The sequence below is a fragment of the Ostrea edulis genome, chromosome 1, assembly GCF_947568905.1.
Source record: "Ostrea edulis chromosome 1, xbOstEdul1.1, whole genome shotgun sequence".
Taxonomy (NCBI): Eukaryota; Metazoa; Mollusca; class Bivalvia; order Ostreida; family Ostreidae; genus Ostrea; species Ostrea edulis.
The window spans coordinates 41,546,474-41,573,623 of NC_079164.1; the positions used below are offsets into that span (position 1 = coordinate 41,546,474).

A 27,150-nucleotide genomic window follows, 5' to 3' on the forward strand; every position below is an offset into this window, starting at 1 on the left:
ACTACCAACTGAGCTTAAACTGGCCAAAGGTTATGATAATGAAATCCGGCTGACCGCTACACTCCTCCTTCCTTAAATGTCTTCACATATACAACCCAGGATTTTATCCCCTGGCAGACATTTTTACCTGTCAGTTCCAGGGGCTGTTCTATGGCACCATATGTAACAAGAAGGGAGAAAATGCAACAGACTAGACCAGGATTCAAATCCAGGCCCCCTGAATCTCGATCTAGTCAGGCCGTGCTATACTAACGGAGTTATCTGGCCACCTGTCCTGAGCCCTGCTGACCGCTACACATAGCAAGATAAATCTGCTAAACATTTTGAGTACCCCTTACTGGACAGATATCTTTGATACACCATATGGTCCCTCATAAGAAGTATTATACCTGTTGATTATTAGTTCATAAGGTCAGACTGGACATAGCAAGATATTGTGATATAGGACTATACGGACCATGGATATCGACCTGGGTTACATAGCTCAGTGGTTAGAGCACCTGACTAATAATGCAGGGGTCCCGGGTTCGATTCTCGGTCAAGCCACAAATTTTCTTCTCTCTCCTATATGTTACATTTGGTGCTGTTGATCACCCCTGGACATGCAGGTGAAAATCCTGCCAGGGACAAAAGAATCTGAGTCAGGTGTGTCTTCGAGGGTAAAGACAATTTAAGGATTGAGGGAGGAATGTAGTGGTCAGCAGATTTTGAGAGCCGGTGGCCAGATAGCTCAGTTGGTAGAGTACCTGACTTAAGAGATTCATGGTTGTCGGTTTGAATCTTGGTCTGGACCGTTAACCCTTCCTGTTACAATATCATAAGAACCCTTTGCTTGACAAACATAATGCAAGCTCTTCTATTGAGAATTCTTTGCTTGCCAGACATCAAATACGGTTTAGATTTGCACTAATGGGCTACCGTAGTACAAGAATAAATATGACGGGGAAAAAAAATCGAAACATTTTACGTACAACTTATATAGAATTAATGCGCATGTGCCACCACAGAAAATGTGTACACATCCGGCATGTGAATGTCCACTGCTGTAATTTTCACAAAAGTTAAGGATTCCTGTATATTTAAAAAAGGACAAGATTCACAGAGCACGGACAGCAATCCACATAGCAGCATGGAGACGGTACCAACTGATTTTATTGACGGTGATTTCAGCGAAGAGGACGATGCAGATGAAACACCATGGGCACGACTTATGCCGCTTGGAGAAGGATTTGTTACAGTTGGTATGCATGGTTTGTTGTCTTTGCATCATCAGATGTCTCGAGTGTTATCTACTGCGTAAAAAAACTAAAATATTTTAAATAATTTTAATCATAGGGACCAGTTTACGCCGTGGCTTAAGGACGCGCATGATTAATCCGAATTTTCTCTGCCGCGCACCCCCCCCCCCCTTTTATATATTATGATGTGTGCGGGGGAGAGTCAGAGAGGAAGCCGTGTTGAAAGGTGGGAATTCGTCGACACTATCTGGTGTCATTACTTTGCCTACTTTAAAGGATTTTTTTACTTTATTTCACGGATCTAGCCCTTGGAACGTAAGAATTCAGTATTAATTAATTGTGTGATTACTCTTCAGTTCATCTAATACTAGTGATGGGAATCGGTGAGAATTTCATAATCAATGATTGGTTTAATGTAACTAACTAATTATTGATTATAATTGGACATAGAGAAATTCTATAATGCTTGAACTAATTCAACTACTGAAAAAGGGGTGCATAGAATCACCGAAATTACTGCTAATCACAGAAATTACCAAAGAAATGACCGAAATTACCAATGAAGGGGCCGAAATTACTTCAATATATGTTCATCTATATACCATCTAGTCACACATCCAATTTCATGAAGATTGGTAACGATTTGAAGGAATTGTTTCCATAAAACCGATTATTGTGACGTGTGAATCTGAGTTACTTCCCTTTACCGATAGGTACTCAGTAAGCGAACTATGAATAGCCAGTAAGTTCCAAATGGCAATATAAAATTCAGGACAAATATTTTATCTATTTATCACACATTGTATAAATCAATACCATGAATACGATATATATAACATGGGAAATAACTCGTATAAATTTACGCTTCACATTAATCGGTTTAATGACCATAACTCCTTTAAATTGTTACCAATCTTCATGAAATTTGATGTGTGACTAGATAGTATATAGATAAACATACACTGACAGAGGTAATTTCGGCCCCTTTATTGGTAATTTCGGTCATTGCTTTGGTAATTTTGGTGATTAGTGGTAATTTCGGTGATTCTATGTACCGCTGAAAAAGTGTAAATAAATATTTTCTATGTTTATTTTTGCTGTTTTTGGAGCTGAGAGTGAATATTTTCTGTGTGTATTTGTTACTATTTTAATTACATATATATAAAAGTGGATATGGATATCGTTTGCTTCAGTTATATCCCTGTATTTCAAAGTTACATGTCATTAACTGATGATGATCCGGCTTAATTAAAATATAATTAATGTTCATCAAAGCAAAATAAAGAAAGAAATTCAGTTTATTAAAAACAAAAATAAAGCAGATCTATTGTCACCAATTGAAAACATGATACGCACGTGCAGAGTAACAGTGGTCCTTAAAAGCGGTTTTTAACTGCGTAATTCACACATGGCTTTGCTAGTATCAAGATTCTCTTTGATCAATGGTCTTTCGTTTATATGCCTTAATCAAAGTATGTCTATCTCAGTATCTGACCAAGCGAACATGCTTTATTCCCCGTGTATGGATACTTTCGCTTTCGTGTGTGCCGCCATTACGATAAACAAAACTTTTAGGTTACTAGATAGGTCACGGCAGGAATATTCTTCAAAAACTACAGTCGCTGAGAAAACAAAATCTAAAAACCGATTAATTGGAATAAAAATTTCATAATCGAGCGCTTAGAATTTGTCAACAATCGACTAATTTTTTATTATAATCGATGATTGGAACACCACTAACTAATACGATATATATCTCTGTTTAAACGTGATACTCAGACCCCAATTGGAATTTGTTATATTTGTATACTCACAATATGCGCAAAGAATAGGATGGCGAGGTGACCTAATTGTAAGTGATACTTCATTTGTCGGGGATAGGATCATTTAAACAATAATAGCATTGTAATAATCATGAGTAACTTGTAAAATAATCCTCTGATTACTGAATGATCCTGTCTTGGATGCTATATTCACAAAATAAAGTTGTGAAAGGTAGTCAAAGAAGAGACTCGAGCTGGTGTTGTTAAATTCCCTCTTTTCAATATGGTCTCCATGCGCTCTGACTCTCCCCTGCACACATCATGATATAAATGTGGGGGGTAAGAGTTGGAGGATTTCAGATTAATAATGATGTAACAGGAAGGAAGAAAGTGAAACAGATCAGACCACATTCAAATCTGGGCCATCTACTAATTGAGCTATCTGGCTACTGGCGATCAAACCTGCCTGACCTGATTTACTACATTCCTCCTACTATGACCCAGATTCTTTTTGCCCCTGGCAGGACCTTTACCTGCAAATCCAGGGGTGGTCTATAGCACCAAATGCAACAGGAAGGGAGAAAATGCAATAGACCAGACTAGGATTTGAACCCGGGCCCCCTGAATCTCGTGTCAGGTGCTCTACCTCTTGCAATCAAACCCATCTGACTGCTTCATTGATAAGAAGCAGAGCCTTGAGAAAAATTATGAATCAATGGTGCTCCAGGGATGCAAATAAATGCTCGTCCATTCACCAATGCAGCTAAAAAATCTCTGTAGACTCTTAAAAGTCTAATTCTGATCACTCACTTAACGACCATAAAATTCCGATAATGATTCAATTTGTAATTTTTTCCAATTTATTTCTAAGTTATTATTTCCGTTTTAGTTCTGAGTCTTATTTAGTCAAAGTAAATCAGATACTGCTGTTAACAAATCTGATTATTAGCAATTTTAGGAGTAGGCTAGTACACAATCACATGCACTAATTATGACCTTCACCTTTTGTATCCATTGTGACGCTAAGAAATCAGTTCTTATCATGAAAATGAATGTGTTAAAAGTGTCCGCGGTCCAGAATTTAGCTTGAATTGGTGGTATTCAGGGGATATGAATTACAGAGAAAATTAATTTACATATTTTTTCATTGATTAATGTAATGTACAAAATAAAGAAATGTCAATTTGTATGGGTGCTTATTATTTCCAATTTGGGCACCTAAAATTTTAGACTTGGGACCCACTTGGTCCCTATATATTTCGGGGAATTTTCATCCCTGCTGTTTAGGTCAAGGTCTGATACCAAGGTGAGTCTCTTTGGCCTTTATGGGTAAAATGTGTTATTTCTTCAAACATCTTCTTTACTCCTAGATCTCAAACAACCAAAACTGAACACATAGTATTGATGCTGGAAGAAGTCTCTATGTAAATTCATAGCCACATGGTTAGAGATTATGAGTGTTGTGCAGGGCTGTTATAATTTTTCATTTAGTGAAAATGGTTTTTTTCTTTTGAAATTCTCTTGTTAACTCTTGGACATTAAGCATGTCTCATAATGATAATGAGGAGATATGTCTCGACCTTTCATGTCCTAAGTTAGGGTCAGGGACTTTGATGTTAGGGCAAGGTTACGTGGTTCATACTGTGAATGTGTAATATCATTATGTCTTTAGAATTCTTCTTCAAGAGCTGTGGTTAAACTCTGTACATCTAGCACAAGACTGACTGCATAGTTATAATGGATTGAGGCATCTATAAAATCTGAATTTCTGGTCTTGGGGTCAAAAGTTCAGGCCCCAGCATAGAGCTGTAAGGTTTATTCAGTGGGGAGAGAGAAAAAAAAAACTAATTGATTTTTAAAGAATTTTATTCATTATTCCTCATCATTTAGCAAACATATAACTCCTGCAAACAAGCTTTAGTTATTGAAGTAATCTGACACTATGTGTCTCTACATGTTCATATTATGTTCATCCCTTCCACTTTGCATTTAAACTAAAACATTCTAAAAAGAGACATTTTGAAGCTCATACTTGGCACAAAGATGGCTTATCATTAACCAAATGATGTGTAATGACTGACCACGAAATATGGAGCCCATTCCGTTTTCCTGGTTTGAACCATTTCATAGCACCATCAACACACACCGCTTTTTATATAGTACATGCATGTGTGTGGTACTCAGGCGATCATTAAAGCCTATGGATCTCTTGTATTTCTTCTGAGGAAAAAGAAATTGCAAATAAAGAGTAGTACTAAAAATCCATGCTTTTATAAATCATCTGCTGTAGAATATTGTATGTAAAGCAATAAACATGCACAAGTTGTTGTGCAAACTTTAAGATCTTTAATAAGTGGAAACAAAAAAGCTTTCATTTTTAGACTATTTTTTGTATAGTAGATCATATTTTCTGTTTCATGAATGATAATGATTGACCACACGTAAATAAGAATAAGGTATCTGGTATTTGCCCAGTTTTACCATTATTAGATTATTATTACATTTACTACTATAGCATGCAACGTTTTATAGTTAATGATTCTGTCTAACAACAATGGACAGCTCAAGTATGAATATACACTTGATTTATGTTTATGTTGAATTTAGATTTAAAGAATGATGACTATTCCTTCGGTCGCGGAGAGAACTGTGATGTTTCATTCAGTATCCAGATGGCGAGAACCAAACAGTGCTTTCAGGCTTACAGCAAAGTTCATTTTAAATTGATCAAGGTATTTCATTTTGATAAGTACAAAACTGTTTACTACATGAAGGTTTGCCAATGATGTGTCATCTTATAAAGAGTTAGACTATGTGAAAAATTACGCTTGTATGATGTAGAAGATGCAAATATATGTATTGAATCAATTCATTGACATTTCATGATTACCAGTCTTTTTATATATATATATATATATATATTTTTATCTGTCTGTCCATTAGTCTGTAAAAACTTTGACGTTGGCCATAACTTTTGAATGGATGGTGATATGGCTATTTTTTTTTGTTATAAAATGTTTTAACCTCGTGATGTTGACCTTGGCATTTGACCTACTTCTGAAAAGGTTTAATCTTGGCCTTAACTTTTGAATGGTTTGTGATAGAGGTTTCATATATTACATGTGTTTGACAAGACCTTTCTTTGGGTATCAAAGTTTTTGATCTCATGACCTTGAACTGGGGTTAGATCTACTTTTGAAAAACTTTACCTTGGCTGTTCTTAACTTTGTTGTGATACGGGGTATCAGTGTTCCACAAATACATCTTGTTTCTTCTTATTAGAGATGTAGGATGTTCATGTTATTTTATTTTTCATAAAGCAACAGACAAGTTCTGGGGTGTTTGTGTTCTTAGAAGATACAAGCAGCAATGGAACCTTCATCAACGGGGAGAAAGTCGGTGAGTCAGTGGACAGAATCCGCTTACAATTACTTCCTGTCATGATTAAGTCACAAAAGGTAAAAAGTCCCAAGAGACTTGTGGGAACAATATCCATTAATCTACATGGACTATGATATGTAATGATATAGTGAAGTCAATCAAGCACAACTTTCTTCATTGTATAAAATTCTACTACAGTGGAGCCTCGATAATCCGGACACCATTAATCCGGATGCTTCACCTTCCTGACTATTTTTCTAGGGAACGGAATTTTTATACGTTATTTTACATCATTAATCCGGAAATTCATGTTTCGGATCCGGAGGGTCATTATTTACTACAAAACGTTAAGATGCATTGAAAATTGTACCGTTAATCCGGACGGTAATTTTTTGAGGGAAGGTCTGTGTTGGACAATTTTAGCAAGGCGTAAATTATAAAGAAAACAAGCCAAACTGTCTAATTGAAGTGATTACCTGTACCCTGTCAACATCTCCCTTTAATTAGGTGGTGTGTGATGATATGTAAGTTAGATAGCACGTGCCGATCGAGATGTTGTATTGCCAATTTTTGCACATAAGATCTGTATTGCGTGTAGTGTTGAATTTTGTAAATAAATCTGTAGCATATTATAAGTATCTTATAGTCTTGATCAATAGCCTAATAGTATTGATAAATTAAACATCATGCCGTAATGATATTTTTTTTTTGAACTGCTACACCTATCAGTTGTACTGATTCATAAATTAATATTGGCTTATTCAAATCTAAAGAGTGTAGATTATACTTCTAGATTCTGGATTTTATACTGTTGATTGGCGTGAAATATATATGTATGGTCATGCACATGTTTATATAGTAAGTTTTTAACGTTTAGAATGTCACACATGTAGAATGCACATGTACATGTGTATGATTGATTCTTGTTACGATGTTGTAGAGCTTTATTCCTTTCAAATTTTTAACTCTGGATGGAACTAAGAAAATTACCATTTTAAGGAAAATGACAATTAAATTTTGTATGTACCCGTAATGTTGGTTTCATCCGAGTTTTGTACCGTTATTATCGCATCATGAAAATAATAGGTGCGCGTGGCTAGATCAAAGCAGTAGTAGGTCTTAATATTACGAGCTTAAATGATTTTGTTTTCCCGATATTGGCTTGGATAATTATAGAATAAGAAATATAAACTCTGGCAGATGGAATTTTGGTTAAAGAATGTTGTCAACTGACATGATAAACATGAAATTCTTAAATCAACTTTTGACGATGAAGATTGGTTTAACAGACAGACAACCCGTTAATCGTGACAGATGGAAATGACCGTCCTCTTTAAGAAGTAAAAGTGTGATGAAATGTTTGAAGTGTAAATGATTTTGTTAGTTACTTATGATTTATTAGCTCTTCTGAGCCAAAGGCTCAAAGAGCTAATGCTATGGCCATTTGTGCGGTGTGCGTAAACTTTTTAGAAAAAGGGCTATAACTCAAGAACCCCTTGGCCAATTTCTTTCAAATTTGGTACAGGGTATCATTGGCCCAAGGGCTTTCATACATACTAAATAGAGGGATGTGACCCTTTAACAAGGGGAGATAATCAGGAAAATACAAACAAAAGTAGTGGTTGCTAAAAAATCTTCTTCTCAAGAACCACAGGGCAGATTATCACCAAACTTACACATAAGGATGAGGATATGTTGTAGATTAAAATTTGTTCAAGGCATTACCCTGGGGCAAAGGGCGTGGTCTCAAGGTCACTTCAAAGTTGACCTAAATTTAAATTTTTTTTAAATTCCTCAAATCTTAGATATTTTAGTCATTATAAGGACTAGGATCATGAAATTTTGACAGTTGATGCATCTTAGGACCTTGTGTCAAGTTGTCTCAAAAGTAGGTCACGGTGACCTACTTTTTGAATTTTGCAGGTATTTATTTTAAAATTAATTTTGATGCATATCTTGGACACTTTGAAGCCTATGATCATCAAAACTTGTCAGTTGGTGGATCATGGGACCTTGAAATGCGTCAACTGAAAAATAGGTCACCATGACCTACTTTCTGAATTTTATGGCTTATCATTTATAGATATATTTTAAGTTGTTATTTCAAATACCGAAAGGTTTAGAATCATCAAATCTTGTAAGTTGATGCATCTTGAGGCCTTGAAACATATTTATAAAAAAGTAGGTCACAGTGACCTACTTTTTGAATTTTGCAGATATTCAAATTTCACATTTTCAATTTTAGATGCATATTTTGGGCACTGTAAAACCTAGGATCATCAAACTGTCAGTTGATGCGTCTTTGTCTTCGGTTTGTGTCGACCAAAAAGTAGATCACCGTGACCTACTTTTGGTATTTGACAGCTAAATTACTATATTTCAGACACTATTTGACCTACAATCATCAAACTTTGACAGTTGATGCATCTTGAGTCAACGGAGTGTGTCGACCAAAAAGTAGGTCACCTTGACCTACTTTTGGAATTTGACGGCTATATTTATATATTCAGATACTATTTGACCTACAGTCATCAAACTTTGTCAGTTGATGGGTCTTACATGTTCGAAGGGTTTCGACCAAAAAGTAGGTCAACTTGACCTACTTTTGGAATTGGACACCTATATTTATATATTTCAGATACTATTTGACCTACAGTCATCAAACTTTGTCAGTTGATGCGTCTTGCATGTTCAAAGGGTGTTGACCAAAAAGTAGGTCACCTTGACCTACTTTTGGAATTGGACGGCTATATTTATATAATTCAGATACTATTTGACCTACAGTCATCAAAACTTTGTCAGTTGATGCGTCTTGCATGTTCAAAGGGTGTTGACCAAAAAGTAGGTCACCTTGACCTACTTTTGGAATTTGACGGCTATATTTATATATTTCAGATACTATTTGACCTACAGTCATCAAACTTCGTCAGTTGATGGGTCTTGCATGTTCGGAGTTCGCTGACCAAAAAGTAGGTCACCATGACCTACGATTAGAATTTGACAGCTATATTTCAATATTCAGATACTAATTGGCTTAAAATCATCAAACTTTGTCAGTTGATATTTCTTGGGTTCTCAAAATGTGTAAACCAAAAAGTAGGTCACATTGACCTACTTTTTTTGAATTCTTAGGATTTAACTAAAGATTTAGAATACTAAGAGGCTAAGAATAGAAATGGTGGGGTTGTACAATTTATCAGAAGAGCGATTCTAGGCCCTTTGGGCCTCTTGTTTATCTATAGTTACATATAGTGCTTCATTATTTGTTTTAGTGCATACGGTACACAGTTTTGTATATTTATTTGTAGTGCTAATATACATGTACAATGTAAGCATAGGCAAATACACTACTCATGTATATTTCAATTTTAGTGCTTTGAAATGCATGTAAATGTTAACATTATTATAATTCATTTACTAATGCAAATGGTTAATCCAGTGACAGAATGTGTTTAATTCACTACGCATCAATAAAGTAAGCATGTTGGTTACTTATGTAAAGATAAAAAATATGCGATTCAGTTGTCCAGACGCTTCATTTATCTGAACGATTTTGCTGGGAACCAAAGTGTCTGGATTAACGAAGCTCCACTGTAGTTTATAAACAATAAATTCATTGCATTATGCAATTTATTTATGCAAAGATAGGGTATACATAGAATGATTTTACTTAATGTTCCTATATTGTAGGCAAAGGAAACAAGCAAGCTTTAAAAAATAATGACGAAATAGCACTTGCTTTGAAGAAAAATAAAGGTAGGATTTTTAATTTAGATTTATAATGTTCTGTTCAGGTTATCGGTTAGTGAGCATACAAAAGTTTCAAATAAATCTTGCATGTTGTTTGAAACATTTCCCATAATTTTGATTATGCTGAATACAATAATTACACTGTAAACACTGAAAAGACTAAATACATCAAATGTGCAAAATATGCTGATTGCACTTAATATACTGTAAGCACTGCAAAGACTAAATGCAATAAATGTGCAAAATACACTGACTACACTAAATACACAAAATACACTCAATGCAATACGTACATTAGATTTACTGAATGCACCAAATATACAAATTGCCCTGAAAACACTGAATGCACCGAATAAATGAAATACACTGTCAACACAAAATACAGGAAATACACTGTAAACATCAAACCCAGGAAATACACTGTAAACACTGAACTCAGGAAATACACTGTCAACACTGAACACAGGAAATACACTGTCAACACTGAACACAGGAAATACACTGTAAATACTGAACACAGGATATACACTCTAAACACCAAATACAGGAAATACACTGTAAACACTAAACACAGGAAATACACTGTAAACACCAAACACATACTGTAAACACCAAACACATACTGTAAACACCAAACACAGGAAATACACTGTTAACACTAAACACAGGAAATACACTGTAAACACCAAACACATACTGTAAACACCAAACACATACTGTAAACACTAAACACATGAAATACACTGTAAACACTAAACACAGGAAATACACTGTAAGCACTGAACACAGGAAATACACTGTAAACATCAAACACAGGAAATACACTGTTAACACTAAACACAGGAAATACACTGTAAACACCAAACACATACTGTAAACACCAAACACAGGAAATACACTGTTAACACTAAACACAGGAAATACACTGTAAACACTAAACACATACTGTAAACACTAAACACATGAAATACACTGTAAACACTGAACTCAGGAAATATACTGTAAATACTGAACACAGGAAATACACTGTAAGCACTGAACACAGGATATACACTCTAAACACCAAACACAGAAAATACACTGTTAACACTAAACACAGGAAATACACTGTAAACATCAAACACAGGAAATACCCTGTAAACACCAAACACAGGAAATACACTGTTAACACTAAACACAGGAAATACACTGTAAACACTAAACACATACTGTAAACACTGAACTCAGGAAATACACTGTAAATACTGAACACAGGAAATACACTGTAAACACTAAACACAGGAAATACACTGTAAATACTGAACACAGGATATACACTCTAAACACCAAATACAGGAAATACACTGTAAACACTAAACACAGGAAATACACTGTAAACACTAAACACAGGAAATACACTGTAACGACCAAACACAGAAAACACAATGTAAACATGAAACTCAGGAAAGACACTGTAAACACTAAACACGGGAAATACACTGTAAACACTAAACACAGGAAATACACTGTAAACACCAAACACAGGAAATACACTGTATATTAAATCTGAGTGATTTATTGTGACATTCCTTGTTCGTTTTGTATTGCTTAATAAGAAAATAATGATCATTATACATGCACAGTATAAGATGATTTCATCTGACATATAGTATTTCATCTCTGTATACGCATATGAATAATGTAATTTCAGCTTACATGTACCTGTTTATTTTAATTATAGTTTACATATGTTACCCGTATTTTGTGATTTCAGCTTACATGTACCTGGACCTCAGTATGGATGAGGACGGTACCTTACCCCAGCTGATCCGAGATAAATACACCCTGGGCAGGACTCTTGGAAAGTAATATAGCATGACAAATACATATTTTTATATATTTTTGTACTGTCACAGAAATGGATGGTCTGATGTGCAGGCCATTTTATAAATAGTTTTTGTTAGCAAATCAACTCATCATATTGTCTTGTTAAGAAGTTCCAAGTATCACTGATACTCTGTGAAATATTTTAAGGAGAAGTCTAAGCGGAGAAAGATGGAGAGCTTAGTGTTCTGTGTCTGTAGTTGTTTTCATATCTCATGAGAGTGAACAACTGCACTTATTGTTTATTGCTTAAGGCAATAACATTTCTGCATTTGTCAGTGAAGCATTTGCATATTGGTTACAAAAACTGAAGAAAATGTACTTTCAATTTTCTAACTAAAGCATGTGTAAAGATTGTCATGGCTGCTCCTGCACTAGCTACATCTGACTATTATTTAACAGAGGTGCGTGTGGGGAGGTGAAAATAGCATTCTCCAAAGGTGCCTGTGAAAGATTTGCTGTCAAAATTATATCAAAGAAGAAGTTTACAGTGGGTGGCAATAACCAAGTGGTGAGTACACGTGGAAGAGGGGTTAGGTGATTTCTCAGCACTTGTCTTCTGTCGATAAATGTATCACTGATTCATTTCTACTGCATTTCAGAATCTAAGTCAACAAGTTATGAATGAAGTTAATTTATTGAAAGCATTAAAGCATGTAAGTATGAAGCATTGGAACATGTAAGCATTGTATCTTTCATTCTCTTTTATGTATACAGTATACATGGTATATGGATTAAACCTCTTGTGACAATGTTGCAAAAGGGATAAAGTATTCCACCACATGTTTGTAAAGTTGCATCTGACAGATTTTACTGATTGTTTGCACCATTTGAAAATGTCTATTTGACTTTTCGATTGAATGTTTACAACTGCTTTGAGTATACGAAATGGCCACAGAAATACAGTTATGTCATCTTTGGGGTCAAAGTTCAAGGTGTAATTAAGCTATATTTAGTAAAAAAAAATTGACTTGATATAAAGAGTGGCATTTGCCATTTAACCTGCACTTGGCATTTAAATATATAAAAAATGGTTAAATGAATGATGTAAGGGTCAAAGATCAGTTAGTGATGAGTGTGGAAATGGTGTCAACATTTTACAATGCATATGGTGTGTGACTGTTTGGACTATTTCATGCACATGGGTACTATGGAGTCTATGGTGATAGCAGCAGGCCTTGATCAATCCAACATGGTAGGGTGGTCTCCCTACAAATGACTAAGTAAACTGTAAATAATTCAAACATTTTGTTTGGTGAAACATTAGAGACAATTCTAACTCAGGAAATCATTTATATATAGAATGTGTATTAGCAATATTTTCACTGGAATATAGATTCCATTTGTCTATGGTGGTCAGATATTGTAAGCAGACATTTCAATTTTTGTACATGTACATGTATGTGCCGTCTGAGAGATTTCTGTGATGTTTTCCTTCAAACAAAACACTAGGGTTTGTTTGAAATTATTTCTTTATTATATTTAGCATCCACCAGTTTACAACTTTTCCGGTGGTTGTCAGAAAGCTTACATATAACATATTAAAGTGATAGGCCACCACATGGTGCTTGATCTGTTGATTTTAATGTGAGTAGATACAGTGGTGTTGTTTACCTGTGATGTATTCTGTTTAAGTTAATGTTTAAAACATGTATGCAAATTGTTAACATTTTCTTGAAATTAGTCAGGTCTAATGAAATATTCATTATAAAATTACATTAGGCATCAATTTTGGTAATTTTAAAAGCAATATTAAAAACTCATGTTAAAGTGCTGATTCTAGTAGCCATACAAAATACCTCCCAAAATTTATATAAATCCCATGTGTTTGCTGCAGAATTGAATCAACGTTATTACACCATAAAATGATTTGATGATTATATGAAAAAAACGTTCAGTTGGCATGATTCTATCCCAACATGTCACTCAACGCAAGATTTCCCTGCCATGTTGTACATATCTGAACACAGCTGCCGTTGTAGATTCTGTTGAGTGCTTAACATACTCTGAAAGTTTTGAGGTGGACAGGGAAATAATATCTAAGGATGGTCATGGCTTGCTTTTACCTGTATAGTGTACATGTATATGTGTGCTTAAGAACCATTTCCCTGTGGAATTTTAAACTATCAGATTTTCTGTTGTATTTACAGCCATGTATAATAAAGATAGAAGATGTGGTAGACACGCCCGATGTACTGTACATAATTCTAGAACTGTAAGTAATGATACAAAGGCAAGGTCTACTATAAACACTGTAAGTCAAGAACCAATATCAAAGTATAGTAAATGTGATAAAAAATATGTTTCAATATTCTTATTCTGGTGCATGTTTTAAAGTCTGTTAACAAAACAATTTAATGATGCTTCAGACTTTCATGTCAAATTTGTCAATATATGTTTTCAATTTAAGGGGAAATATGTACAAATATTAGATTTATGTTCGATTAAACTTTTCAGAGTAGATGGTGGAGAATTGTTTGACAAAGTTGTCAGTATTGGTCAATATGATGAACCTACAGCTAAACTCATCTTCTACCAGATGGTGTGCGCTGTAAAGGTAAAAGTTCAGTCTTTGATTTTTTGTTGTTGTATTTATAGAAGCCATGGTATTGTGGAGGCTATCGAGGTCCAGCACATTTTAATTTTCTATCTCTCTCTTTCAGTATCTCCATGATGAAGGAATCACTCACAGAGATTTAAAGGTACGAAACAGAATCTGGGGAGAAGAAAGCGTGTGTGAGAAATTTCATATACCTGGAATTTAGATTAACTCAACCTAGTTTTAATTCAGGGCGCTATTGATTGTTATAATGGTTTTCTTTTTATCAGCCAGAGAACATTTTATTGGCAACAGAGGAGAATGAATCATTGATCAAGGTTCGTATGACATTGATACATACAGCTGTTGTACCCCACAGCAACAAAGTTTTTCAGGGTCTACTGGTTTCACTTTCTCTTTCTCTCTATCCAGACAAGTGTGACTTCCTTGCTGAAGGTCAAGCAAAGGTCATACGTACTGTGATACTTGCATGTAAATTTCACTTTATGTAGAATGGTACTAAATTTGACATAAGTGATGATCAGTTTGAAAGAAACGTCATATGACTAATGGTCAAGGTCATATTGTAGTCACTGTGATGTTTGAAAAGATGGTTTTTGGATTGTAAAACATAGATTTTTATCATAATTTGTAATACTTCCCACATGTAATACATCGTTGGAAACCCACGGTTGGTCGCTCTATTTGTTTACCTACCGTGAGTCATAAGGCCGATATTTTCGCATAACTCATTAAAATGCGTGATCTTACATGACCTATCGAGGACCAATGGGAATCGCCGTAAATATTCCCGGTACTCAAAGTGTCAGCTGTAATGGCGGCGCCCATGAAAGTGTGTGTGTTTTGTTGTGCCACTATCAAAGATATAAAGATGAAAACTCCAGATTTGGCACCCAAAATGGCTGATTATTTTAACTAATACTTCTCTTTCACATGTGGCCCCCCCCCTTCGGAAATCCTGGATCCGCCTCTGGTATGTTTATTATCATCACTGCTTCGTGGCACGTGTTATTAAAAAACCACATTGCTCCCGTATAATGGAACTACGAACTCGTGCTAATCATGTAGACCTGTACATAGACTTGTACGATAGTAAACGCTTGTTAACACGTGCTTTTTCCTCCCCTGTCTTTATAGACACAAATACACCCTCCGCTTCAATAATGCAGATAAAGCATCTCGCTGAAAGTTTTGTAACATGTTCAACTTAAACGTCAAAATCTTGGCTTCGAAAGCATGTTTTTCTATGCTACTGAGGACTGGAAATAAGGGGCTTTTTCATTAGTTGAATATCGCAATAAGGAATGGTAAAGCGACCAATTGCATATAGAAGCCGAGACACCTTTCAGCGAAAATACTGGCCTTGTGACCCACGGTAGGTAAACGAATAGAGCGACCAACCGTGGGTTTCCGACGATGCATGTAATAATGATTGAAGATAGATTGATATTGGACTTGGGTCAGTAGATTAAAGGTTATTCATATAGGAATAATCGTAGATAAATAGAATCCAGCATGTGAAACTGTGTCTTTGGATTACTGAATAAGTTGTATTTTTAGCAAGACACAAATTTGATTTTTCCATAAATTATGGGTATATACAGTACATGTATATTTAGCGAGAGCTAATTTCAGTGACTTGATAATTCGAAGAAAGATAGCTATTACATGTATCTCCGATATGGAATAAATACATGTGATATTTTATTTTAGTGATCTCAATGCTAATAATGCCAAAATAAAATCCTCGCTAAAAATTCTGTTTATACGGTTCCTTGTTGGGAGTTATGCAAAATTTTGTAGTAGTAAAAAAGATAGGGTACAGGAATGGGAACTGAAAGGTAGAAGTGTAAGAGTACCAGGGTATACCTACATGTAGTTTTGATGTGCCTGTAGACGTATTTGTCTTGTTAGGATAGCTCTAGGAACCTGGCGGCCGTTTCACTAACCGATCGTAGATCGTAAACGTAGACTTAAATGTGAACGTATCACGTACGACCGTTTCACTAAAAGTTACGATTTGCGATTTACGATCAGTATTGATCGTAACCCTAAGAGTGGTCTAGGGTTATCGTAAGTGTTCCTACATGCATGTAAATGAGCAATATGACCGCCATGCTGGCCCCGCCTGAGATCATTTTGTGGTAATATTTACCTGACCGAGTTTGTTTATACTTTGTAGGAAGAAAACAACCACAATGACTTGCAGTCTGCTTTTACACAAAAAGTATTGTACAGTCCGAGCCCGAATCTTAAATCAATTAGAGTTGTCCTTCTTTGTTACGCACAACCACAGAAATGTCAGTCTCACAGGGGTCAAGTCCGTTTTGGGCATGGGCTCTGTGATACCACAAACAGAGTAAATTCATTGTATCACAAAGTTCGGGTCCAAAACGGGCCTAGCCCTTGTTACCAGTTTGCTGATTTAAATATAAAGACAATGCAAGAATTCATATTTGAAAAAGTGAGGAGGGGGGGGGGGTTAGTCAATATATCAAACTTTGCATGTAATAATAACGAGAACAGATATGGGGGGGGGGGGGGGGGGGGGTATAGGCCTTTCCGAAAACATGAGTTATCTCTCTTTGTATTCTTACATTTAGTGTGAATATGACAACTTCCGGGTAGTAACACACTCAGGCTGCGCATATATTACATAAGAGTTATATTAGTATGGGTGTTGTTCAAAATCGTAAACAGTTGAAATCATTTATACGAGAGAGTAAGAAAATGTTAATGGAAACAAAAACGAATTTCTTGATCGAGTCGGCTGTGATTTTTCGGGGGTGGGGGTTGGTTGGTTAAAAACTGAATTGGAAATCACGCAGACTTTCATTTGTTTACATATGTCTCCAATAACGACTGACATAATTATTTTGTATGAAATCAGAACAGAACTTCTGATTCTCAAGAGATGATGGTATCTCATCAACTCAAAGCTCGGGTTTTTATGAGGATCGACACGTGCAAAGATCTTGCATAACATGCCCCCCTCCCTCTCAAAAAAAAAAAAAAAAAAATCAATTACATTAGGAAATCAACGCTCTCATTGTTTTATCAGCGCAAAAATTATTCCACCACTACCAATCGATTCTTTCAAAAATAAACCAGATAGCAATGTTTGGGTAACTTTCTCCAAAGTACCTGGACGTGTTCATTCTGTGTGCAAATCATTTGTACACTGCAGCATGAGGCTGGAATTGTTTTAAAATATCAACTGATATGTTTAAAATGCAGAAAAATAGGTAATTAAATAAAAAAAATTAATTAATTTTATTCAATATTGCTCGATTGAAATAAATTATTTTTCATAGACCTGTGTGGTCCGCCGGGGGGGGGGGGGGGGGGGGGGGTATATTCTCAAATGTACTTTCTGGGGGAAGGTAAGTTTAACCCCCAATAGAATGGTTTTGACGTCTCTGTATCTTCCCTCTTTTATTCGTTTTAGCCCCCTTGAAATGTAAGTGATTATATATAGGCACGTATCGTGTCATAACAGAAATTGCAATGACAGATTTAGATCCCCCTTTTCGCCACAAATTTACAAAATAATTTGAGTAAAACTCCAAATATTTTACCCCAAATGGCTGTATTTACAGGTACACACTCTTGCCGACTATAAATTCAGGGCGTTCAATTATAAGTTATTTTATTTTCAAAACAATTGTATGTGTAAATGTCAGTTTAAAGATGGTTTGTGACGATGAATTTCTTTATGGTTATACTTGTATTTGAAACTGTATAAAATTTGTGAGTAGTCAGCTGGAAATCTGTCAGTGGACTCTCACTTACAAGTACAGGCTGGGATAAATTTTACTCGCCAATCAAAGAGATGGACATTTTCAAAATCCAGAGGTGTCAGTCCGACATACCAAGACGTTCATCGTGGCAGAACTGTTATCGCTGAATGTACTACTTTGATATTGAACAAGTAACTTCTGATATTTTATTATAAATCTGACTGTATTGAAACACGGGCTAAAGATCCTGATGAAATGTATGCAATATATAATATATACTAATTTCAGTCATAAAACACGTAAAATCCTGGAAAGTGGGAGGGGGAAGGGTAGTTAGAATAATCTAACTGCGTCTCATGACAGGCCCGCCGTAGGAAATTACATCACTTTAACGATAGAACATTCTATCGGGGAGGGGGGGGGTCCTCTACTTACAACATTAATTTTCTATTATTTTTACATGCAAAGTTGGTTATTTTCACGTGTATGAAGTAAACTTATGCATTGAGATTTTTTATTAACGTTAACATATTTGTTGGCATGATTACTGTTAAATTATACAGCAATATCTTTGCGGTCTTCTGCACTGTTGATAATGACGCTTCTCGAATATACTACCCGGAAGTCTTAAACTACTGTTACGCAAGGGCACTACGTTCCGGATCAAGGAAAGATAACTCATGTTTTCGGATTGGCCTATAGCTACATATGCCTGCATCACCGTTAGAGCACATGTATATTTAACATTAGAGAGGATCCAAGACATTATTATTCTCATGTTCAGAAATTAAATTTCTTTAGAAACAGTTGATTTCATGATCCGAGACGTTGCGATTCGACGTACTCAGCTTTTTCCCCCCGTCAGATCAATACCTTTGATGCAACTGACTAACTGAATAATACATGCACATTTTAAGGAAAATATGATAATAAAATGATTTGGTAATGGGAGAGGGGTTAAAATGCCAATTCTGCAAGTGGGTCGTTTCTGTAGTTTTATGAAGGTCGTTAGAAATTAAACATACAGACTAGGGAAGGGTCATTATCGGACCCTTGGGGTTCCGACCCCTTTTTATAAAGTGCACTCCCGTGGGGATCCGGGTTAGAATAGGTCCTCAGTACCTCTTGCTTATCGAAGGAGGCGACTAAATGGGGCGGTCCTTCGGATGAGACTGCAAACACTGAGGTCCCATGTCACAGCAGGTGTACCATGAAAAAGATCCCTCCCTGCCCAATGGCCGTAAGCGCCAAGTATAGGCCTAAATTTTATAGCCCTTCACCAGCAATGGTGACGTCTCCATATTAGTGAAAATTTACGAGAGGGACGTTAAACAATATAAAAATCAATCATCATAAAGTGTAATATCAATAATAATTTTTAATAAATGATCTAGATTACACATCATCACGTAAAGACGAAAGTTAGCATATGCTTACATGCCTAAACGGAAAAAAATATATATATAAAAGACAAACGCATGTGGAAAATAAATTTCAAGTCATTTTAGGGACACATTGAGCCCATGATTTGTTTGAAATTTATACAAATAAGTGAATAGATATGTCATTAGTGTTACAGCTTATTTTACAACTATGATTAAACGCCGGAGTACGTACATATCCATGGTTTGATGCAGGATAAAATTTCCTATTCTTGTGTGCAATTTTATTTTCATTTTATTATTTCCTTTTATCAATATAATTTCATTTTCTTATTCATTTTTTAAAATCCGTTGAACATAGTTTACTTATTGATGGAAATTTGGCTCACGTGAGCAGATCGATACATGGCATTTAAAATTCTAAAATGTAAATCTTTTATGTTATTTCTTATATCACCCCCCACCCCCATTTTAGTTACATGAAAGTCAATAAAAATTATTCTATCAATTGTTTAAACATTCTAGGAATTTTCTTTACGTTACACTAGAGATCGGGCTCAAAATTTCCATTATTTTTGTTGACAACTTACTGCAGACGATAAGGATATGTTTAAAACCATGAGGAAATAATGAATGAATATTTCTTTCCATGGTAGGATTAATTTTAAATCTACCTCCATAGAGAAAAGAGTTCTAAAAAGTCAGACGTAAATCGCAATCGTAAGTGTTACGACTACGTTAGGTTTCGTGAAACGCTCGTATACGTGCGAGTCAAATGATCTTAAACGTAATCGTACGTTTACGATCTACGATCGCTTAGTGAAATGGCCGCCTGTACATGAATTCAAACTCTTGTTCTAAAAATTCAACATTAAATACTGTAAATTCAGAAAATGCTTATACATGTTTTGAATTGATTGTTGTGCAGGTTACAGACTTTGGACTGTCCAAGTTTGTGGATGCTGGGAGCATGATGAAGACTTTCTGTGGGACTCCCTCTTACCTAGCCCCCGAGATTTTGCTGACAGTGGGGATGGGGGCATACACGAAGGCCATTGACTGCTGGAGCCTAGGGGTCATCCTTTATATATGGTAGTATATTCTACATGAAATGATGCTTGCATCATCTCAATATTTAGGGGGAAAATGGACAACTTTTTTAAGTCTTTATCGTCAACACATTATACAAGGATATACTTGGAGGTGTATGTAAGGTAGAACATGATTATATCTTCATGGAGAACTATACAAAACCAATTCTTATAGAATTAGTTTGAACATTAGACATTATTACCCCGACTGAAAACAATAGAATAGAAAATTCCATTGTATTGTATACTAAGCAGTATATTTTCTCGTGTTCATTTTTGGAAGGGTACAAGATGATATACCTTAAGTCTCTTTATGCTGCTTTATTGAATAAAGGTCGCTAAATATGCTGGTGTGAGGAGGCTTAAGGTATATCATATATGCTTTCACACACTGAAAGACATTTCTTATGTTTACATTTTAATCTCTTTTCTCTTTTTTGATAATGATTTAAAAAATGTTAAAAGTGTATTAATATACAGTGATTAGTGTAGCGCTTTATGAGATATTACCGGTATGCCCCAGTTTACATTACAGTAGTTAGAATTTTAAGGAAAAAACAGTGAATGTAAATATTTCTAGTAAAATGCCAAACCATATGGATTGTTATGCCATATCAAATTGAAATATGATATTGAATGAAGTAAATCAATTCATAATTTGAAATTGGATATATCTTTCTAAATCATTTCTCATTTCAAAAGGTTTGAGTGGTTGTATGGTTGGTGTAAATATCGTACAGTAAACAAAATTCATTACCTATAGAATCTGAATGTTAATATTGTGTATTATATAGAACAGAAGTAAAAAGAGAAAAGCTACGAGTATAGTTTTGTTTCAGTTTGGCAGGTTATCCCCCCTTCTCTGACGAGAGAGAGGATATGTCTTTGGACAAACAAATCAAGGAGGGGCACTATACATTCCCCACGGAATACTGGAAGGGCATATCAGAACCAGGTACTTTAATCTATAGAGGTTTAGAGCAAGTAACCTTACAAATAGGTCGACATAAAACAAGTTTTGTATTTCATACATGTATTTGGATTCATTTGATACCAAATGACTGATCATGAAAAAAATATTTACATTTGGCAGTGTTGTACCAAAGACTTTGTGACCTCAAACTTGTAATTAATCTTTCATTTTAACATTTGAAAAAGAAGGAAATTGCCCAATATTCTATAGTCTATAATACAAATTACTCCTTTCTTCCATTTTTTTTTCATACTCGCATAATACAAAGGCACTAGACATTTAAGTCTTAAAGTACATGAACAAAAGCAAGACATCCTGTAAAAGTGAAAATCATCAAATTGATACAGTAATTTTTACAGATTCCTGGAAAATACATAATTATGTTTACCTGTTCAAAATCAATGATAAAGAGTAAACAGTTTAAAACAAATTTTGATTCTTCAGCAATAGACCTCATTAAAAAGCTACTGACGGTAGACCCAAAGAAGAGAATAACTTTAGCTGAAGTCGTCAACCACCCCTGGTTCAAGGTATGTGATGAAAAGGGTAGAGAATTGTGTAAGATAGCATTGTCATTCACTGAACATGTTTTAACAACGTCTTGAGAACAGAATTTTTTTGGTCTCTTCCAGTTAAATGCACATGATACCTAGGGTAGTTGTTTAAGAAGAATATGTATATATTGGCCCTCAGGCTGAGATGGGGTCACTTGGGTTGATATGACATATGCTCTGGATTTTAGCATGTAATATTCTTTAGATATTTGCTGACTTCGCACTTGCTACATACACAGCTTTAATATTTTTTTAACATTTTATAATGATGTTTTTTTGTTTTGTCTGACTGATGTCGGACAAAACACATGGGACACATGGGGTATCTATCAATACTTAATTATATTAACTTATGTGTTACCCTATCATGAAAACGTGTTATATGATTCATCATATGTGACATTTTTTTTTAAATTTTAAGCACGGTATACTGTGTATAACCACACAGATTTATAATATCACAAAAATGTAAAGGTCAAATTGTTTTGAACTCCAACAGAAACTACACTGTGTGTAAATAAATATGTCCATAGTATGAATATACAAAAAAATATTGTGTAGGATATACTATGTCAAAATTAACATGTTTATAATATCATGAATTCAATGTGCAAAAATCATTTTTGAGATAAACCTTACAGAGAGTATACTGTGTTGAAAATAAAATGTTTATGATATCATGAATATGCAATGAATATTTTGTCTAAAAACCCTGCATAGAGTGTACTGTGTCTAAAGTAAAACATGCATGAAAATATTGCATTTAATTCATTTTACAAATATCGAATAAAAAAGATCAGATATAGATCTTTAATTTAAAAGAATTATTTACAAATAGAGTAAAAAAATATATGATTTTTAAAAAAATTCAAATAACTCCTTTTTAAAAAAAATGGTTTAAAGTAGGGCTTAATATTCGAGCTGGCTTATTTGCAGGTATTTTTTCACTGCAAGAAAAAAGGGGCTTATTTTCAAAACAGGATGATTATCAAAGGTGTTTAATTTTCAAGGTTTTAGGGTACACATTTATACAATGGTTACTGATATCCTTGCATTTAATATATACATTGTACATTTATACAGTGATCACAGATGCCCTCACAGTGATATATTTGTACATGTTCCCTGGAACACACCCGTTTTGATAAATTACATTTTCAGAATTTACCTACTCTGTGTTTTATGTATAATGTGTTTAGGAATGTTTCAGTACTATGAAATCTGTTTTACAGGACGATGCGATGAAGAAGAAGGCCAATAATTTAATGTTCCCGGAATCAGGTGGCATGGCACCACCGTTATCCAAGGTCAGCATTATTCTTTATAATTACTCAAAGCTGTGTTTAGTTTTATTTCATATAACCTATCTACTACAGCTATACACAGACTCTGGATTCCTTATCGTAATTCACACATTGTTATTTTATCACTGGAGTCACTCGGACAGGTGATCTTATGCAGTTGGTGGTTGTCCATCGCGGTCCGCTGTGTCTCAGCTATTGAATACATTTGTCTTTTTCTCTGATAGTACATGACAATTTCTCTATAAGTTTGGTATGGAACATCTATGGAGGAAATGAAACAAAAAATGTGAATTTCATGGTCACTGAACTTGAAGCTGAGGGTTGGGGTTAAAACCTATAAAATGATGCACTCTTTAAAACTCTTTATTCAGGGACATCTAGCAGACTGTATAATCATGGTGAGAAAAGATACCAATACTAAAATGCTAGGGTTCATATACAGGCAAAAATGTATCATTTCTTTCAAGATCTTTTCCTTAACCCCAGGACATCAATCAAACCAGTTACATAAAAAGCCTTCTTCTTGTCTCATAGTCATCAAACAACCAAACTGAGCACCCAGTATTGATCAGGAAAGCCATTTCCAAAATTGTGAAATATGATCTCTAGGTCAGTGGGATTGGGGTGGAGCTCTTTTGATCATATAATTACATGTAGTGAAAATGTGTAGTTTTTTTTATCTTTGTAACTACTGGACATCAATCTGAGTACATAGTCTTGATAAGGAGCAAAGTATCTACCCAAACTGAAATTCAGGGGTCATGGGCTGTTTATTACCAGGGTGAGGCTCTGTGACCCATATAGTGAAATTGTGTTATCTCTTTAAAAATCTTGACTCAAACTAAGTACATAAAATAATAGTGAGGAGAGAAGCCTTTATGTCAATTGTGCAATTCATGGCCCCATGGGTTAAGAATTCAGGTGGCAGGGACTCTTATAATGAAAATGTACCACTGTATACAGGGGAATTTTCATCCTGCGCTATTTGTGCTCATATACGGTTCATAGGAAAGTGAGTTTTTTCAGATTCAAATTTTCCTAAAGTTGCTTTTACTACTTCAATGAAAAAATTTATAATTACCCAGCTTTTAAATTTGCCCATTTCTGATAAAGAGGAAATGGGAGAAAGTAAAATGGGTGGAGGAAGGGAGAGAATTTGCCCTGTATAAGACCAATATAATACATGTACATTGTGTACTATAAAAAAGGAACAGCAAAATTATCTCTACAAGATTTGTGAACTCTTGCTTTTTCTCATGATAGCCTGGAAGAAAGCGGTCTTTAGAATCTACAGATGAATGCTCTGCTGCCAAACGACAAATTTCCGTAGAAAGTGCTGAAACCAACTCAACTTCTTCACTCCCAAGTACACCATAACAGTAAAAGAAACAGGTACATCACCCCTGTCAGGAGACTTATTGTGTTGCATACATCACCCCTGGGAGAAGACATACATGTTTTGTGTTTGTGTATCTGTGAGAGTAGATATACATGTACTGTGTTCATGTATATGTGTTTACAAAGGGACTACAAGTGTACCAGACCAGCTTAGTGAGGACCAATCAAATCTACTGTTACAGAATCTTTGATACATTTGTGACATTGAATGTTACACCATGCATTGTTGGAATTAACATAAGCAGTGTGCCCCGGTGGAAACAGATATTTACATTACACCTATACATTTTTGTGGATCTAAAATTAAATTTTTGTATAGTCAAACTTGCCATAGTGGTCACATATCCCATGTGGTAATTTATTTCCTCCCAATGATATTTCCTGTGGTAGCGTAACTATGTAACAGTCACCTGCTTAATGTGGTCAACAGTCCCCAAATTTCATACCAAACTGCCTTTAATAACTATTTTTGTCACCTGACTCACTTATGGGTTCATGTTACCATGGTCACTGCTCAGGTTGTATGGACATCATGAAAACTTTTTGTCCAATGCAGTTTTTAAAAGTACAGCCATTCAAACAAAATTAGAATGATTTCAAGCTTTATATCAATTATTGATGTGAATTTATTTATGGTAAAATTTTGATGTAATTCTGTCTTCTATGTAAATTAAAATTCTTAAACTTGATTGCAAAACACATAACCACCAAAAACTGGAATATATTTGCGTGGGAAAAGTGAACCTTTGTTAACAGTTCTATAAAGATAACTCGTTTTTGTTTCCACAGGTGACTGGTATATACAAGTTTGACTGTATTTGATGGGTTGATTATATTATTTTTTTTATCATGCAGTTTGTTTAGATGATTGCTATATTCATGTGTACAGTTAATGAATCAAATGAAAATGGAAATAATTGGTAAAATTTTAAATGTACCATATAAACCCAAAACACTGTTTTTCTGTGTTCAAGTGCATTAGATTTAGATGTTCCTTACTGTAGATCACTTCTATTTAGCAAGACCTTACTTTCACATGGATGCAATCATACTGTTGTATTTATTCATGAGAAATGTAACTTTCGCAAATGATTACTTATTGCTGAAATGTTCTGTGTAAGAGTTTATTCATGAGAACTAAATTATTTAGTATGGCTAATCTCGTGAAATTACTCATAAATAATATTCTTTTGAACAAAATGTGATTTACAGTACGTTTCTGGATCATTGCATCATCTGGATCATCTTAAATCCTAGGCATCAAAATTTATATCGTTGTGAGAAAAGTGATCTGAATCTAAATGTTGATATCTATCATTATAGTGTGAATGTTTCCACGTTTAATTTGTGTTTATACTTCTTGTTACCATGGTCACTGCTCAGGTTGTATGGACGTCATCAAAACCTTTTGTCCAATGCATTTTTTAAAAGCTCTATTATGAATGTATTTGGAGATTATGAATTTCCTTGTGTTTTGAAATTTTTAACCATTTATGCACATTGTTTTCTTTTTCATAGAGGCATTTAGTTTTAGATTTGTAAATATTGTACATTTAGATAAATAAAACGCAGTTACACTGCATACAACTTTGTTTGCTTTTTAACTTCTTGAAGCTGTTCATGTGTTTCACCAAAAATATGAAAACTTGTGATATACAAAACAGGAATGCATTGCATTATCACATTTTCAAAACTGTCATTACCGCCACATACCCATTACTGAGTTGAAAAGGATACGTTACCACACTATTTACATGTATATATATTTACAATGTTTTTTCTTTGATATCTGTACAAATTGTAAAGGTAGTCATTCATCTTGAATGTATTGCAGTGGTGAACAATGCATCTATGAATACAGATAAATATAGTATGTCTATTTTACATCTGTAAATTCTAACAGAAATGAAAGTAGGATATAAATAAATATATGAGGGTATGAACTGCAATGCTTCACTCCTGACGTACTTTTCAGGAAGTGCTAGTACACTTCATGAAGTGTGCAGGTGTAAAGTGTTGCAGTTCATAACCTCATGCATTTTCAGAAACGGAATTTTATTTCTTAGTACAGTGCTCCCTTAATATATTGCCAACTTTTGTTCAAGATGAATTTGAGCAATAAAGCGGGGGTGGCAATATATTGAATTCACCAT

The 27,150-nt window shown here is 34.8% G+C and overlaps 1 protein-coding gene across 1 annotated transcript; it reads left to right on the plus strand.

Annotated features, from left to right (window-relative positions):
* Nucleotides 1–978: 978 nt before the first annotated feature.
* LOC125655887 (serine/threonine-protein kinase Chk2-like) lies at nt 979–26,589 on the plus strand. Its single transcript, XM_048886416.2, has 16 exons — nt 979–1,241; nt 5,609–5,733; nt 6,322–6,400; nt 10,073–10,138; nt 11,886–11,976; nt 12,398–12,506; nt 12,598–12,651; nt 14,146–14,210; nt 14,453–14,552; nt 14,659–14,697; nt 14,825–14,872; nt 20,606–20,769; nt 21,608–21,723; nt 22,186–22,271; nt 23,528–23,602; nt 24,863–26,589. Exons 1-16 carry the CDS (start codon nt 1,034–1,036, stop codon nt 24,974–24,976), a joined length of 1,539 nt encoding a protein of 512 aa, XP_048742373.1. The 5' UTR covers nt 979–1,033; the 3' UTR covers nt 24,977–26,589.
* Nucleotides 26,590–27,150: the final 561 nt, after the last annotated feature.